The 18,455-nt window shown below is 38.0% G+C and overlaps 1 protein-coding gene across 1 annotated transcript in view; it reads right to left on the bottom strand.

Moving 5' to 3' along the window:
• BRWD3 (bromodomain and WD repeat domain containing 3) overlaps positions 1 to 18,455 on the bottom strand; it is a 235,604-nt gene that overhangs the window by 53,173 nt on the left and 163,976 nt on the right. The window contains exons 18-23 of the mRNA XM_056124125.1: positions 15,641 to 15,808; positions 12,963 to 13,143; positions 9,481 to 9,574; positions 5,682 to 5,831; positions 5,013 to 5,089; positions 2,738 to 2,903 (exon numbers count right to left, since the gene is read on the bottom strand). Of these exons, the coding sequence (XP_055980100.1) occupies positions 2,738 to 2,903; positions 5,013 to 5,089; positions 5,682 to 5,831; positions 9,481 to 9,574; positions 12,963 to 13,143; positions 15,641 to 15,808 (836 nt within the window). The remainder of the gene's footprint in view (positions 1 to 2,737; positions 2,904 to 5,012; positions 5,090 to 5,681; positions 5,832 to 9,480; positions 9,575 to 12,962; positions 13,144 to 15,640; positions 15,809 to 18,455) is intronic.

Genomic DNA, 18,455 nt, shown 5'->3' with positions numbered 1-18,455 from the left:
TTGCAAATATGGGACTTAGATACACAACAAGGTAGCAACAAAATCTAAAGGCAATGAATGGGAGAAATAATCCATACAATTGAATTTTTGGGGGAGTGAGAGGAAGGGGCATTGGAATCCTCAGGGGACGGTGATGGGTACACTGATGATGGGTATGGTATTGGAATTATGTGAAATAAAAACCATTCTTAACAATATTATAATATTGTTATAACCACAGACTCTCAAGTTTTTACAAAGATAATTCTATAAAATCAACATGCTACTTATGTAAGTATCACAACCATTTTACATTTTTAATGAATACTTAAAGAACTATATGAAAAAATTATATTATCCATGTTAAATTAATGTGAGAAAAAGAAACCATCACTGGGAAGACACAAAACCTATGAGGAAATGGAAGAAGCCCTCTATATAATTTATCACACATTCCCATGTTACAAGTAAAAATCGTATACAAATTAATGACTGAGGTGACAAGCATAACACTTTTATAGTATAGCTTATCTTTAAAAAGGCTACTTTTAACAACTGCCAATATATCTTAATACAATAAACCTGAGTCGGCTGCGTGCAAGGCAAATGCCTTAGCCACTGTGCTATTGCTACATTCTAAGGGTAAATTGGAAAAAAAAACAAGATTGATTTTATCAGTGCCAGCATACCCCCACAGAAATCCTGGCAACTAAAAGGGAGGAAATTGAAACAGTTCAAATAACAGAGAAATAAACTGTACTCTTTTAGTGTGCATCAGGTCAGTACTTAGATAATCAGGAATGTAAAGTTCCACTGTTGCACAGACAAACCATAAGCACAATGGGAAATCCAAAGATTTCAGATGTACTGGTAAAAAGAGACAGAAGGCCATGTAAATTTTCGAGCTCTGCATTACTCTTAAATCTGAATGAGGAATATTTCGAATCAAAACTCCATGTGATGACAATGGAAACTAAGCAAACCCTACTATTTGTAGGATGAGTGGTGGGCAAATCATTTCTCCCAGACTGTGGGCTGTCTTTGTATTCCTGTCCTCATTTCCTTTGTACTGTAGAAGCTTCTTCTTTTTTTTTCTTTTTGGTAACCCCATCTATGGCCAAGATTCAGAGACTATAAAACAAAGTTCCCAAAGGACAATAACGCAGAGTCTCCTGCCCCCACGGCTGGCTGTCCTCATCATGGACCCTTGGAGAGGGGTGGGTTGAGTTTCCCTCTCCGCCTTGTGCAGAGCCCCGGCAGCTGAAGACCTCTAGGATCCAGCCACAGCCATGTTGAGACCACTCTCCACATGCTAGGAAGATCCTCAAGCATGAAGGAACCGGCAGAGGAACCCAGGTTTGCGAGACCCGGGGCTGAGATCTCCAAGTCTGCTTGGATTGGGACTGGGCCTCCTCCACTCAGATCCCCCATCTTCCAGTAGCTGGATAGTTACACCCACCAACTGCTGTGTAAACCCATCAACGGCCAAGATCCAGAGACTATAAAACAAAGCTCCTAGAAGCGTGTGGCCACATTTGCGGCCATGGGACCTCTTATTGTCAAGTTATCACTCGCAGAGAACCCAGCAGGATACCCAGAGTATCTTGCCTGCATATATTCCCAACTGGAAACACCTGTAAAGGTGATTAGAGGCTGCCCCAAAAGCCTCCATCCCTCTTGGAGAGCCCGGCAAGCTACTGAGAGTATCCTGCAGGCAAGCTACCTATGGCATACTCGATATGCTAAAAACAGTAACAATGATGGTCCTCATTCCCCTGACCCTGAAAGAGTCCCCAATATGCCATTGGGGTACACTAGCATGTGACAGGGACAAATGGAGCCCAATCGAGCAAACTGATAAACAACGGGGTGATAGTGATTGCTTTTTGGGTCACAACAAGCATTGCGCAGGGGTTACTCCTGGCTCATGTACTCAGGAATTACTCCTGGTGGTGCTCGGGGGACCATATAGGATGCTGGGAATAGAACCCGGGTCGGCTGTGTGCAAGGCAAATGCCATACCCACTGTGCTATCACTCTTGGTTGCCCATTCTTGGCACTTCTACTCAATGTAGAGCAGGAACTACTTACTATAGCAATTAGGCAAGAAACAGATATTAAAGGGCTTCCAGATAGGAAAGAAAGATTTTAAGCTTTCATTGTTTGAAAATGACATGATATTATCCTTGGAAAACCTAAAGACTCTACACAAAAGCTACACTAAAGCTCCTAGAAAAAATAGCTTTAGTATACTAAAGTAGCAGGCTACAAAGTTAACATACAAACGTTCATGGATTTCTTATATGCAAATAATGAAATATAGAGATATTAAAAAACAATCCCATTCACGATTGTGCCTTAGAAAATCAAGTACTTAGGAATCCGTTTAATTAAAAAGGTAAAAGACCTATACAAAGAAAACACACCTAAATTTACAGAATAAGCACAGACTCAGAATGCCTGTCAAGGAGGCAGACTCAGGGGTGGGAGGAAATCTGGTGGTTACATTTGGTGATGGAAGTTGATACTAGATGTGGGATTGGTGTTGCAGCACTGTAAATCAGAAAACTGGCTGAGAGTAACTATGTAAATCGTGTTGCCTTAATATCTAATAAATAATCTAAATATTCATTTTAAACAATTTTACTTTATTTTAGATAGTTATTTCAAGAGAAAAATTAAATATTTCTATTAAAGCATCAAAATTAACAACAAAACTCAAAAAACAATTTTTAAAAAAACCTGTAAACTTACATACCTTCTTTTTAGTCGGTTTAGATTTCCTTTGCCGTTCCTCTAGTGACTTCAAATTCTCATCTTCAGAGGTGCTGCATTTCCGTGTTGTCTGTCTGGTTTGCCGTTTTGGCGGTTGCAAATTTATTCCAGCATCTGCTGTCCAATCGGAATACTCACTTGAGGAATCACTGAAAATAAATAAAACATGAATATACAAGTTTAGGAAAGCAATAATTTTGGCACCTAACTGAAAGAAAGTAATTTATTTGGGGTGGGAGAGACAGCACAGTGGGCAAAGCCCTTGCCTTGCATGAAGCTGACTCAAGTTTGATCCTCCACAACCCATATGGTCCCCTGAGCCTGCCAGGAGTGATACCTGAGAGTAAAGCTAGAAGAAACCCTGAAAACAACCAGGTGTAGCACTAAATTTTGATCACTTGATGACTTGACTTCCCGTTAATCGGCGATTTGCTCGAGCGGGCGCCAGTAACGTCTCCATTTGTCCCTGTTGCATGCTAGTGTAGCCCAATGGCGTCTGTTCGCTCTAGGAACACAAAGAGCCTCAAACCGATCGTTCATGATCTTGATGAAGAAGTCTGACCATCTGGTAGACGGGCGGCCACGCGGTCTTTTGACATCCCGTGGAGTCCAGTCGGTAACAGCTCTAGTCCAGCAGTCATCTTTAAATCTCATTACGTGACCAGCCCATCTGATTTTTGACACCTTGGAAAATGAGACAGTGTCCCTGATTCTTGATCGTCAAAAGAGGTCAGAACTCCGGATTCTCTCTCTCATTTGAGTGAAACGTGATATTCCAAGCTGGGCTCTTTCAATTTCTCTTTGGGAGACCCGAATAGCATTCTCATCCTGTTTGCATAGGGCCCAGGTCTCTGAGGCGTATGTTAATGCAGGAAGAACAGTAGAATCAAAGAGATGTGCCTGGAGCCGGAGGTTTTTCATCCTCTTAGCTATTTCTTAGACGCTCTTGAAGGCGTTCCAAGCCGCTCTCTTCCTCCTGCACAGCTCGGGTGCCAGGTCATTTGTCATGTTGACTTCTCGACCTAGGTACACATAGCTGTTGCATTCAGAGATGGTCGTTTCATTGAGAGCGAATGGGGCGTCAGGAACGAGGCTGTTTTTCATAAACATTGTCTTTTTAAGATTCAGCTGTACTAAATTTTTAAATGTAATTAAACATTCTAAGTGATATTTTAAATTTTCTTCCAGTCTAAGAAAAAATTCAGCATAGAATTTTGATCATATTTATTTAGTAAAATGATTCTGGATGGACTGGAGCAATAGCACAGCAGGTAGGGCGTTTGCCTTGCAAGCGTCCAACATGGCCAACCCGAGTTTGATTCCTCCGCCCCTCTCAGAGAGCCCGGCAACCTACCGAGAGTATCTCGCCCGCACGGCAAAGCCTGGCAAGCTAGCCGTGATGTACCTGATATGCCAAATACAGTAACAATTGTCACAATGGAGATGTTACTGGGACTGCTCAAGCAAATGGATGAACAACTGGAGGGCAGTGACAGTGATTCTGGATAAAAAAAATATACTGCTTTGTCCTCTTTATCAGGTCTTAAAATGCACAATTCATATCCAAATCATTGTTTCTTAGCTGTAGACATGGTTAAATGTGCTGTTTTAGATGTGAAAATAAATTTAGCCTACTAAAATGTAGAATCTTGAGTTTACAAAGGCACTTATTTTACAGATGAGGAACTGAAGTTCACAATGACATGCGAAAAATGTATTATTGGCAGAATCACGATGAAACAAATGGTTTCTTGGCTTCCCATTTTGTACTCTATTATAAAATATATTTTCAATTCTGGTTTTATCAAATTTCTATAAGAACGCAATTTCATATTAAAATTCAAATTATTCTGACCAAATCAAAACCTTTAGGGGCTGCAGTGATATTGCATAGCAGGTAGGGAATTTGCCTTGCACATGGCCAACCTGGGTTCGATTCCTGGCATCCCATATGGTCCCCAGAGCACCGACAGGAATAATTCCTGAGTGCAGAGCCAGGACTTAAACCCTGAGTATCGCCAGGTGTGACTCAAAAAGCAAAACAAAAAGATTGAAAAAAAACCAAAACCATTAAAATCACTTGGAGGTGGACCTGAGCGGTACAGTGAGCAGGGCACTGGCCTTGAATGAGGCAGAACTGGGTTTAATCACTGGCATCCCTTTGATGCCCTAAGCCCTGCTACAAGAGATCCATGAGCACAGAGCCAGAAACAAGTCCTGAGCACCACCAGGTATGGGACAAAAACAAATAAAATCACCTAGAAGAACTTTCGCTTTGCCATTCAATAACAGGATCCTCTACAGAAGCATCACTTGTGCCCATTGTTTCATCCTCCTGCAACAAAAGCCAACAATTAAAATAGTTATTATGAATGAATGTATTGTTAATTAGCATAAACTATCATCTTCTTATATTATTCTGTATCTTCAAAACATCTACGTAAATTGGCTATAGTCATTTTACTTAAATATATGTAACTCACAAATGAGTCCAATAAGTATTTAAAAATTCTAGTTCCTTATTAATAAAATAACTTTTATTATTTCAGAAACTAAAACAAGACTTTCAAAAATACCAAATATGCAAGCTACTGAGCGTATTTCACCCACACGGCAGAGCCTGGCAAGCTACCCATGACATATTCGATATGCCAAACACAGTAACAACAAGTCTCACAATGGAGACATTACTGGGCCCGCTCGAGCAAATCGTTGAACAACAGGAGGACAGTACCTCTTAAATATAAAAAGGATTGCAAGAAGATACCTAAATGAATTCAATCTAGTGTTCAAATCTGCCTATACACCTTAATAAATGAATAAATAATATGATAAAATATTAAAATAATTTTATTTATAAAGTGAAGTTTAAAAGAAAATGTAAATTGATGATACAAACTGAAAATAAATATTAGCAAATATCTTACTTCTGAGGAGCTGTCTAAATCATCCTGTACACCTGAATTTTGACTTGATGTTTGTGAATTATGCTCTATATTGGAGCGTGTTTGATAAGTATGCTGGCGTTTACGCTGTGTCCTTCGTAAAGACCGCCCATAGCTAGGCTGGAGATCATTCTATGAAAGAGAAGGAAAATAGATTTTAGAAAGACAAAGATTCAGTGAACACACAAAGGAATACACCTATACATAAAATCAATTGAACTGGACTGGAATGGGATGGAATAAGTAATGGATAGGAAAAAAAAATCACAAAAACCCCTAATATTTAAATAATGTTTAACCCACCTTCAAATAATATTGATTACTTTCCTATTTTGAAAACTGTGTGATCAAATTATAAACAGAGTTTAAAGTCTGGGATGTAAAAATTGGTTTAGTCATAATAGAATATTATTCACAACAGATATACCAGGATTAACCAAGATATCTACATGATACTCATATATAATTTTCAACATAATCTGTACTTCTTTGATTCTCTAAAATAATGTATTTAATAAACTGGTCAAAACAAAGTGATTCTGTGGGGGAAGCTCTCCTCAGTACTACTCAGAGGAACCAAAGGCAACAGTTAAGCACCTAGAAACAGTTCAACACTGGGGCAATATATATTGTGCTACTTGGGCTTTACAGTACAATGGATCATCAGTACCAACTCAGCAGTGCTTGAAGAATTCCAAGGGCATTGTCCCCTGTGGCAACTACGGGGCTCATGCATGAAGTTCTGCAGTTCAAATATAGGTCATGTATGCTAAACGCTGTGTATCTCCTGGGCACTAAAGATTTAAATTTTAACAACAAGAATTTAAAATGAAAAAAATTTTTCTAAGTTTCATCGTTATACACTATTACTACTCTTCTATGCCAAAACTATAACAACATTAGTATGTTATCATCATTAAATAAATTTCAAATTCTTTTTTTCATTTTTTATAATTTTATTTATTCAATCACCGTGAGAGCAGTTACAAAGCTTTCAGGTCTAAGTCTCGGTCATACAATGAAACACCCGTACCTTTCACCAATTCCCATTCTCCAACCACAACAACCCCTGTATACCCCCATCCCACACCCTCCCCCTCCTACCTGTGGGGCAGATGATTTCCACATTACTCTCTCTCTATTTTGATCACATTCAATATTTTGACACCAGACCCACCATTATTATTTGAGATTTTACCCCAACACTCAGATCTGCTGAAAAGGCAACAGTAGACAATTTGTGTTCTATTTCTGGTTATGAATAACATATGATGTCACGTGGCTGCAGTAGTGGCCATGCGATTTTGAAATTCCAAAATTTTAACACTTAAACCTGGAGAGATTTCTGCCAAAACCTGCTAGGTTCTGAGACTTGCTCCTGAGTCTCTGGGATCATGGCCGTTAAGCAGCTTGATCAGGACCCAGAGAGGCCATTTGTGGTCGATGACTTGGGGTCTCGTGGGATGGGGAGGACAGGACAGGTTCCACCCCCATCCTGTGAGGCACAAAATGTCTCGGCACTGAGAGCCCAAACCTGACTGTCCAATGGCCTCTGAAGGATGACGGCCACCGAGCCGCCCAGGGGGAGCAGGTCGCGGGACAACACCCTTTCTTCCTGAGATGGCCCGGCGACAGTAACCTACTGCGTGGTCCAGATGCATTTCTGCCAAAAGCCGCTGGGTTTTGAGATTTGTTTCTGAGTCTCTGGGATCATCACTGTTAAGTAGTTTGATAAGGAGCCAGAGAAGACGTTCGTCGGCAATGACTTGGGGTCTCGTTGGGACGGTGAGGACAGGACCAGCTCTACCCCCATCCCGTGAGGCCCAACAAGTTTTGTCACTTCGGGCCCAAGCCTGACTGTTCAATGGCCTCTGGAGGATGACGGCCACCGAGCCGCTAAGGGGGAGCAGGCAGAGTGACAATACCCTTTCCCCCCTGGGGTGGCCCGGCAACAGTAACCTACTATGGATTCTGGACGCATTTCTGCCAAAAGCCACTGGGTTTCAAAATTTGTTTCTAAGTCTTCGGGATCATGGCCATTAAGTAGCTTGATCAGGAACCAGAGAGGCCATTCGTGGGCGATGACTTGGGGTCTCGTTCGGGTGGGGAGGACAGGTCTGGCTCCACCCCCATCCCGTGAGGCCCTGCATGTCTCATCACTGCGGGCCCAAACCTGACTGTCCAGTGGCTTCTAGAGGATGGCAGCCATCGGCCACCTGGGGGAACAGGCCAAGGCATGAAACCTATTCCCACCTGGGTTGGTCCAGCAACGGTAACCTCCAGTGGCTTCTAGAGGATGGCAGCCATCGGCCACCTGGGGGAACAGGCCAAGGCATGAAACCTATTCCCACCTGGGTTGGTCCAGCAACGGTAACCTACTGCAGTGACCGGACGCATTTCTGCCTAAAGCTGCTGGGTTTTGAGATTTGTTTCCAAGTCTTTGGGATCATGGTCATTAAGCAGTTCAATCAGGAACCAGAGATGCCATGCCTCCAATTATATAGCTGAGCCGGAGGTGGTTTGTGGGTGTGTTTCCCACATACCTAATTTTTGGCCGTTTACTTTCTTGGTAAACTTTGCCCCAAGTTTTTGGGGTCTGGCCAAAGACACAGCAGCAATTTTGGGGTATCTGGAAGTCTGAAGGCGCCATCAGGCTGCTGATACACTCGCCTCACAGGTACAGATTGACCTGCTGGTGGCACCATACCTCCTAAATTTCAAATTCTTATATATTAGTATAAAGGATCAGTTCTTACCTTATGTAAATATTTCTCCTCATCAGTATAAATTAGAATGTTTATAGACCCAACTTCCTTGTTGTCTCAGTGTAATATTTGAAATTCAGGTTAATAGTAATAAATTATAAATCATGAACATAAATCATTCAATATCTCTAAGAAAAATATCTTAGACAATATCAAATAACCTACCAAGACCTAAATTGAAATTAAAAAGTCATGCATCAGAGTGGTCTAGAGATATTTGGAGATATTGAAAAGTATTTAAAATCCATGGTACATTACTTAGATTTGTTATAAATAAAAAAAATCACTCTAGACTTTACAAGTCACATTATCCTTCAGAAGTTATTGTGAAATCTAAGAACAAAATTATTGTTTCAAACTATTCACTTGACATATTCAACTCATTAATTTTTTAAACTGCAAAGTTGTTAAGTACCAGTAAAGACCTTACCATGAACCTAATGGAGATAGTATTTTATTTTCTGGTCAGGAATTTCTACCAAAAATATGAATCCTCCCAATATGTAGTTCATAGCTGGTTTTAATGACTAGGTAGACCAGGACTGGGGCTACGGAAGATGGTCTTTTCTTTTTCTATAGAGGGTTACAGTATGTAGTTCAATATATAAATTTATAATTATGGCGGTGTTTCAAAGAAACTATTAATATGACCAGGTATCAGAGTAAATTTAGAACATGAGCAGTAGTAGTTTGTCAACCTCTGGTCTAGGTTACCCAAACCCTTATTTTATGTTGTGATTAGTGATCAAGAAAAAAATTTCCACAAGAAAAAGGTGAATTCAATGTTCCATACCTATAATTATCACAATTCCTTCATTTGGGTGATCAGCCCTAACTATTTCTGATTTTGACAGTAATAATAACCCTACATGTCAATTTTTGGTTAAAAAACCTAAGTTCCTTGGATGTATATACTATTATCTTTCTCTTAATATGTAACTACCATTATTCCCAAATCTAGTATTTACAAAAAGTATATTGCAAGAGTATTAAGTTTACTGTAAAATTAAACTTACCCTCAGGATAGCATAAGATGGCTTTTTTTTCTTTTCAACTGTATAAAGACTGATTTCTATGTCACCTTTTGAAGTTCGGCATTCTTCCTGAACTCTAAGGAACAAAGGCGAAAGTAACAAAAGAATCAAGAAAGCAAACTAAAAGGTCAGATAACAAAATATTTTTAACGTGAAATTTGACCATTTAACCATTTTGATGTATGATTCAGTGATATTAATTATAATGTTATGCAACTATAACTAATATTTCAAAAATTCTTTTATCATTATTAAACAAATAAAACTAATATGAAATAATACCTTACTTCTCCTTCCTCCAGTTCCTTATAACCTTTAAGGTATTATTTTTCTCTGAATTTGCCTACATTTAGTAGCTAATGTAAGTATAATCATATAGTATGCATCCTTTTGTATTTGACTTATTTTATTGAATATACTTTCAACATTTATTGAGGCATCAAACTTCACTCCTTTTTTGGCTGTATTATATCCTAATATATGTACAGACTACATTTTGTTCATTCATCTCTTCCCAGATATGAGCAAACTGTGCTAATTAACAATTGTAAATATTGCTGCCATGAACATTTCCTACAGCATCTACTTGAGTCTCTGCTTTCAATTCTACCTTTAAGATAGGATACATGTGATGCCCTTTCAGTAACAGTATTGCAAACCACACTTCCTAAAAAGTTTTTACCTTTTAGGAAAAGGAAGAAAAGTGTCTGCCATAAAGGCAGGCCGGGGGCTGGAGGGAAACCTGGAACTCTGGTGGAGGGAAGTGGATAATGGTGAAGGTATGGGTGCTTGAAAATTGTAAAACTGAAATTCAATCACAAACAGATACATAATTGTGACACCCCCCCTCTGTCACAGAGCTGTGTAAAATCCTTAGCTCGGGGATTACCATTAAAGGATGGATGTCCGCCGGGTCTCTGGGCGGCTCTCTCTCTTGCAGCCCGCGTTTGGTGCTCTCGAACTGCTTCCCCACCCAGGAGGACTGTTGCCTTGGATGGACGAAGGAAGAACTAGGGCCAAGCTGGTTGCTAATTAGTTGCCATTTATTCAATCTCTCATCTCTCCCAGCTCTCTCCAACCTTCTCTCTAACTCACTCTACAACACCCTCCCGTGACTCCTTTCGGATCTCCCCCGACACTCTTACTCTCTCCTCTCAGCCTTCTGTCTAACTCACAAACATTCCTCTAACTCTGTCTCCTCTTCGTTTCTTTCTCTGTCTCTCCCTCAATCTTCCTTTTCCTCCCCACAGCTGCTCTTCTTTCCCTCTCTTTTGGGCTCCCCAACCCAAGGCGTGGAGACTCTCCACGCCTCCCCAACCACGCCTCCCCACGGGAAGTGCAATCAAAATGTTTTTCTAGTCTTTCGGACCACCTGCAGCCCAGGAGGGCAAAACAGCCCTCAAGCTGTGTTTCTGCTCTCCTTAAACCAGCAACTTAACTAACATCTTTAATTCTACTTGCTAATATCTATCATTCTGTATGGACACAGTGATAGACACTTTTAGGCTTATAGGGTAACTCTACTGGGGACATCTCACCAGACTCAGACTACAGTGCTCAGGCCAGATAAATCATTCCTAACCCCAGAAGGGTCCAAATATAGTTATTACTTTTTGTATCATGACGAATTTGTCCATGACCAAGCTCTTAACTTTATAGATAAGCATTATGGCACTTTGGCCAGGCCCATTTTGATGCCAGGGTAGCTAGCTCACCGCTTGCCCTGGGTCCATCCAGTCCCTCTTTGGGATCCCGCTCTAGGAAGTAAGGGCAACTGAGGCTTAAGTCAAGAGAGCAGATGTCCAGGAGGTAATACTATCTGGAGTCAATCAACTCCCAAGTCACAGGCTTGTCATTTTAACTGTTTTCCTGTATCCATACAAAAAGCAATTGCTCTGGAATAACTAACCATGCAAAGGACAGTAAAGAGAGGAGAAAGACAATATTTACAAGTCAGAGTCTGATCAGGAGACAAAAGTAATAGGCAGGTTGAGGGAGCAATTAACAAACACAAGCTCCAGTGGCCAGGGAGGAAGGCCAAATCAATGTTATCCTACATGTAACCTTGTACCTTGTGGTGACTCAATAAATTTTATGAACGACAAAGAAAGAAAAAAAAACAGAAAAATGAGTTATGGGATAAAATGTACTCAGTAGTAAAATGAATGCACAGAACTGTTTGGAGTATTCTTTGATGATATTTTTGGGTCTGTGAGATCTATAACAATATGTTTTTCTCTCATTTAAAAAACATATGAAAAAAAGAATTATTCCAAACTGTTTAACATTCAGGCATTAGCACTTAGTTCATTAGTTATAATGTATCAATTATCTATTCTTTTGTCTTTTTGCTGTGAAAGAAAAAAATTAAACCAAAGTAATTTTGTTCTCCTTGCATTTTTCTGTGGTTCTAAGGAACAAACCCGGGGTTTGTTTCACACAGGCAAGACAAATGTTCTGCTGATGAGCAGCAGTTCTGCCCCAGAACCAAATAATTTTGTTGCATGTAGAATAATTTTACTAGCGATAGGTTAGAAAAATTACATAAAATAGATTTCATAGTTCTATGTCAATGTACTTTTCTTTTTGCTAAATCTTTCTGTAGTTAAAATTATAGCAAATGTGGGGCTGGAGCAATAATACAGCAGGCAGGGCATTTGCCTTGCTTGAGATCAACCCAGCATCCCATATGGTCCCCCGAACACCACCAGGAGTAATTCCTGAGTGCAGAGCCAGGAGTAACCTCTGTGCATCACCGGGTATGACCCAAAGAGCAAAAAATTATAGCAAATGTTCAGATTTACAAATAAAGATAGGGTCTAAAATTTATCTTAGTGTAATACTTTCAACCAATAAACTTTATATAAAAGATATTCCAAATATACTCTCCCCATGCACTGTGGTCCATAAAAATATCTACTCTGCTCCTCCAAACAGTTCCAATGCCAAATAGATAATAAACATCTCAGATACACTGTTGAAATTAACCTCAACACTGAGATTGCAAACTATATATGGCCTCAAGTTTTACTTAGTACTATTTACATTCATATATCCTGGAAGATAGAATATATTTTTCATTTTTCAGTATTCTCTAAACCAAAGGTTCCAAAAGTTATAAAATCACTCAGTGCCCCCTTGAAATCTACTTTTAGGTAACAAAAAAAAAGCTGTCCCATTACACTAGAAACTAAAACCATATCCCTGGATCAGTCTAGCCCTTCTGAGTCCCACTCTCTTCAGTGGACCAATTGTGTATAAGACTGTTCTAATAATTTAGCGCAAAGCTAAGTAAATTCAAAACACCCCAAAATATTTCCTACAAAATAAGCAGAAAAATATAGAAAAATCAATGGATACTTCAATAAGATTAAAAAAAAAACCTGTGTTCATAGTAATATGTGTACTTTGATTCACTTACTGAAAAGTGAATTTTAATTTTCTTATGTTACCTATGAACTCACCTACTAACACCATTATTTAGTTCGTTGACCACTACTCTTCTACTCCATGCCATGAGATCTCGTTCGGTGGCCATCTGGCTCCGAGGAGCATTGTTATGCATTTGTCGGACACCCTCAATTTGACCACTACGTCGGAGCCCAATATTTGGGGAAGATATGTCAAGATTTGGATTTCTCTGAGCTATAATAAAAACAAATAAATGCATCACATTCTCAGCAAAAACACAAAACGTTTTCAGATAATATTTATAAAAAAACTGGAGATTCAAAGATAATTCTGGTAAACTATGTCATTGAAACTTTTTTCTATGGTTTATTTATTCCCTATGCTGATTAAAGTCTTATAAAAATGAAGCAAACCCTAAACTGTTTAGTTTCTATAGTTCTTTGAAAAGTATTTTACTGGATCTGGTGGATTCAAATGTTTATTACTACTACTTAGAAAAGCTTTTCAATCTAAGTTAAATATTTAGTTGATTAAAAAGAATTCTAAATAAAATCTCAAAATTCAAAACTAGCAAAAGTAAAATTTGGATAACTATAAAAATTATGCTTTAAAGAATAAGCAATCAAAAGGGAGAAAATAATATTAAAGCTTTTATTTTTAATTCTCTAGAAAGATCAATTTATTTTATTGTAACTATGAATACAATCAAGCGGGCCCAGTAACGTCTCCATTGGAGACTTTGTTGTTACTGTGTCTGGCATATCGAGTACTCTTGGTAGCTTGCCGGGCTCTCCGAGAGGGGCGGAGGAATCGAACTCGGGTTGGCCAAGTTGGCAGCTTGTAAGGCGAACGCTCTACCGCTGTGCTATCGCTCCACAGCGGGTAGGGCATTTGCCTTGCAGGCGGGCAACATGGCCGACCCGAGTTCGATTCCTCCGCCCCTCTCGGAGAGCCCGGCAAGCTACCGAGAGTATTCGATATGCTAGACACAGTAACAACAAAAGTCTCCAATGGAGATGTTACTGGGCCCGCTCGAGCAAATCGACGATCAATGGGAGGGCCTTTTTTTTTTATGAATACAATAAAAATAAAAGCTTAAGTATTCAACATTCAACTACTTTAATGAGCAATATTATATTACATATTATAATAAGTATTTGAAAAAGCTCAAAACAAATGCATATTGCAAACAAAATAGTGGAATCTGACTGATATTTCAATCTATCCACAAAAAATCTAGTAGTTAAGACAGAAGTGAATACTGATTTCATTAAGCGATCACTAAATAAGAGTTGCAAGGACATCTTTTCTTGGGAACAAAGGGAGTACTGTGTAAGATTATAAGCCCATTTCTTATCTTGTTTCAGTAAAGGAAAACTTACATGTACTAGGTGCTCAAAATAATAAGAAGAAAGAACTGCTTTTCGTTAAACCTTACGAAATACTGAAAAAAAGTTAGGAAATAAGTATTCTATGAATTTATTAGAAAATTTTTTCTTTAAACCTTATGAAATACTGAAAAAAGTTAGGAAATAAGTATTCTATGAATTTATTAGAAAATTTAAATGACCTTATTCAGAAACTTAGATCCAGAGTTCTATGTTACCCCCATGACCCAAATTATATAAATGTGCAAATAAGCTCATGACAAGATCCCATAAGAGAATTACACTGGTAGAACTAATAACACTAGTTAAAACTAAACTAATAAAATATAAGATTTATATAAAACTCAGATGCACAGGCACATTTCATGAAAGGAAGGCATATTGTTAATCAAATACTGATATATAAGATCAAATGTTTTAAAAGTTAATTTTGATGAATGTTCTTTTGTAAGAGAGCTTTTTGTCTCAATATATTTTTGTAAATTTAAGAAAGGAAGGTGATATGCTACTTCCTTTCAATAAAGAAGGGATATTTTTGTAGCAATTTTTAAACTCATGGTGGCTATTACTTTTCATTTTAGGTCAGATACCCAATGAACAGGCAAGATCTCAGAAATGAGAAACTGAAGTTTCTCATTTGCTTAAACCAAAGTCAAGTTTGTAAGTACATTACTGACTTCAAAGAAAATAGTATCACACATCACAATATGAGATAAATGCCCAAGGTGAGTGGAAACAGGGGTCAGGAGGATTTCTCCACGGTTGGGATCTTGCTACAAGTACTTGTAGGGCAAAGAGTAGGTAAGATAGGGAAGGGATCAGTATGATAATAATAGCTGGAAATGATCACTTTGGACAAGAACTGAGTGTTGAGAGTAGGTAAAGGGACATACATGATAACCTCTCAGTATCTGTATTGCAAACCATAATGCCCAAAAGGGGGAGAGAGACAGCAAGAGAGAGAGAGATGTACCTGCCATAAAGGCAGGCTGCAGTGGGAGGGAAATTGGAGACATTGGCTGTGGGAAATGTACAATGGCAAAGGGATGGGTGTTGGAACATTGTACAACTGAAATCAAATCATGAACAACTTTGTAATCTGTATATCTCACAGTGATTCAATAAAAATATATATTAAGAGAAACACACTACCCATTTTGTTAGTAGTTGCTAAGTAATTTTCTCTACAAATTATGGGTATATGGCACCTTACTATTCCAGTTATCATAACTGTAAGTTAATAGTCATTTTTCTATTTAAAATCTAAAAGGCATCTGACATGCAATTACTGTAAGTGAAATAATTTCCATATATCTATAACACCTTTTTATATAGATACTTACCACCATTAGATGAATATGATCTATTAATTGGAAAGTGAAGAACTTCTCCTTCATTAATTAGTCTCAGGTCTTGTTCTCTTTGTAATTCCCTGATTATTCCATCAAGAATGCTCTCATCTTGATCATTAGTTTGTTGCCCAATTACCTGTTCTACCACTTCACCATCACCTTAATGAGATTAAAAGATAAAGTAAAAAATTGCTTACATTTTAGTATATCCTAAATACAGTAAAAACAAGATGTTTAAGTAGACAAAATACAAAATTAAAATTAATCATATAACAAACAAAATATTTTAAAGAAGTTTGTTTTTGCTATGTAGACTTGTGCATTTGATTAAACCAATAACCCCAAAGTTGTCATTATTATAAAGGTATCATAAATAATGTTAAAGGATAATTATTTTAATTTGAAATAAACTTCATCTATGGAATATTTCATGCTGAATGTAGGGAATAGAGGTAGAATAAACTTGAAACAAATTTAACCACTGATACCTAAATATTTTGCATCTTTCTTTCATGACAACTTACTTTCCTAAAGAAATAAAAATTACATTTCTTAAATATTGCCTTTTACAAAGAGTGATCACATCATACCCAATGAGTATCGACGATATCAAAAAACATAGAAACAACCAGTGCTGGTGGTAATATGGTGAAAATGGAAGCCTCATTCCCTGCTGGTGAAACTGTCTTCTGGTTAAGCCTCTATGACAGTATGGAGAATTTTCAAAAACTTAAGAACTGAACAACTATTTGACTCAGCAGTTTTACACTTTGATAACTATTATTATAACACAAATGTATAAATTTGAAAAAATATATGCATAACTATGTTCACTGCAGAGTTGATTATGATAGCTAAGATATGTACATAACCCAAATGTTCAATAAAAGATCAGTGGATAAAAACTGGCATATATACACAGCAGAATGGTAGTCAGCTCTAGCAAAAAATGTAATCATCTCATTTGCTATAACTTAGATAGAACTAAAGAATACCATGTAAAGTGAAATAAGTCAGAGGGAAAAAGAAAAATACCAGATGATTCCACACAAATGTAGGATATAAAGAATGAAGAAAGGAATGAATGAATAATAGTAAATGAAAACAAACACCTAGACTCTACTAGCAGAGCTGAGGTTGACAGGAAGGTTATCAGGAGTCACAGAAGAACAGTGATGCAGAGGCTAGAGCGATAGTGCAGTGGGTAAGGCGCTTGCCTTGCACGTGGCCTACCACAGTGCAATTTTTGGCATCCCCAGTAGTCCCCAGAGCACCACCAGGAGCAATACCTGAGTGCAGAACTAGGAGTAAACCAGAGGTGGCCCCATAAAACAAACAAATAGTAATAAGGGTGCAGGTTTTTGGGCTCTATATTAAGACCATTAATAAACCATGTTACCTTAACAATAAAAACCAGAATGTCTTTTAATAGCATATCAAATAATGGTGATTAGAAAAAAATAATTATTCATGATATACTGAAATTCAATGCTTATTTCTAAATGAAATCTATTTCTGCTTTTAACAATTTTTTCATCATTATATCTAGTCAGATAAAATAAAATCTGATAGAATAACCAAGAAATCAGGTTTCACTCTTATAAGAAATAAATGTAATATTTTCATATTAAGTTTTTATTTTATTTTATTTTATTTTATTACTTTTTGGGTAACACTTGGCGATGCACAGGAATTATTCCTGGCTCTGCATGCAGGAATTACTCCTGACGGTGCTGGGGGACCACTTGGAATGCTGGAAATCGAACCCAGGTTGGCCGTGTGCAAGGCAAACACCCTACCTGCTGTGCTTTTGCTTCAGCCCCCTCAGTTTTTATTTTTAATCTCCTATTTAGAACTTACTCCTAGTGCAACAAATATCATCTTATAACTATTTCCACCTATCACATCATCTAACTGCTCTACAAATCTTTGAGAATACAGAAAAAACACTGTGTATATAAGTGTGCAATACGTCACTTTATAAAGTTCAATTAAAATAATTCAATTAATTTAGTCAATAAATAAAATTCCATTTGAAAATCAGTAACTTACTGACTCATAGTTGGAAGAGAACCTATCAGTAACAAAATCAGACATGAGGGCATTCTAGTTGTGGGAAAGACAAAGGGTGAAAGAGACAGTGCATATAAGGGAAATATGCCACTAATAAGAGTTGGTTTGCTAGAAAATAACTTACTCCAGTGTCTTATTCTACTATTAATTACCATACTCATTAGTATTTCCTCAATATACTCCAGGGTTTTATATTATCTATATACCCCCACCACTCAATAGTCCTTGCATTTCAAACATGAGAACAGCCATTTCCCAATTTGTGTTTTCTAAATTTCCTCTTAGTTTCATTTACTGAGCTGGAGTGATAGCACAGTGGATAGGGTGTTTGCACTGCAATGAGCCAACATGGCCGACCAGAGTTTGATTCCTTCGCCCCTCTACAGAACCAGGCAAGCTACCAAGAGGATCTTGCCCGCACGGCAAAGCCTGACAAGCTACCTGTGATGTATTCGATATGCCAAACACAGTAACAATTGTCACAATGGAGACGTTACTGGGCCAACTCGAGCAAATCAATAAACAACGGAAGGACAGTGACAGTGACAGGTTCATTTACTATTGTTTTTCAAATAAAAACACCAATAGCAGGCTGGAAAGATAGCTCAAAAGTTTGGAGTTTATGGTTTATATTCAGTAGTCCTAGTTTTTTTAAAATTTTTATTAGTGGAACACCATGAGGTACAGTTGTAGACTTACAGATTTTTGTGCTTGGGTTTCAATTATACAATGA

Source organism: Sorex fumeus, unplaced genomic scaffold (genome assembly GCF_029834395.1).
Source record: "Sorex fumeus unplaced genomic scaffold, SorFum_2.1 ptg000050l, whole genome shotgun sequence".
Taxonomy (NCBI): Eukaryota; Metazoa; Chordata; class Mammalia; order Eulipotyphla; family Soricidae; genus Sorex; species Sorex fumeus.
The sequence above is the reverse complement of the archived record's forward strand: the minus strand, read 5'-3'. Positions and strand labels throughout refer to the sequence as shown.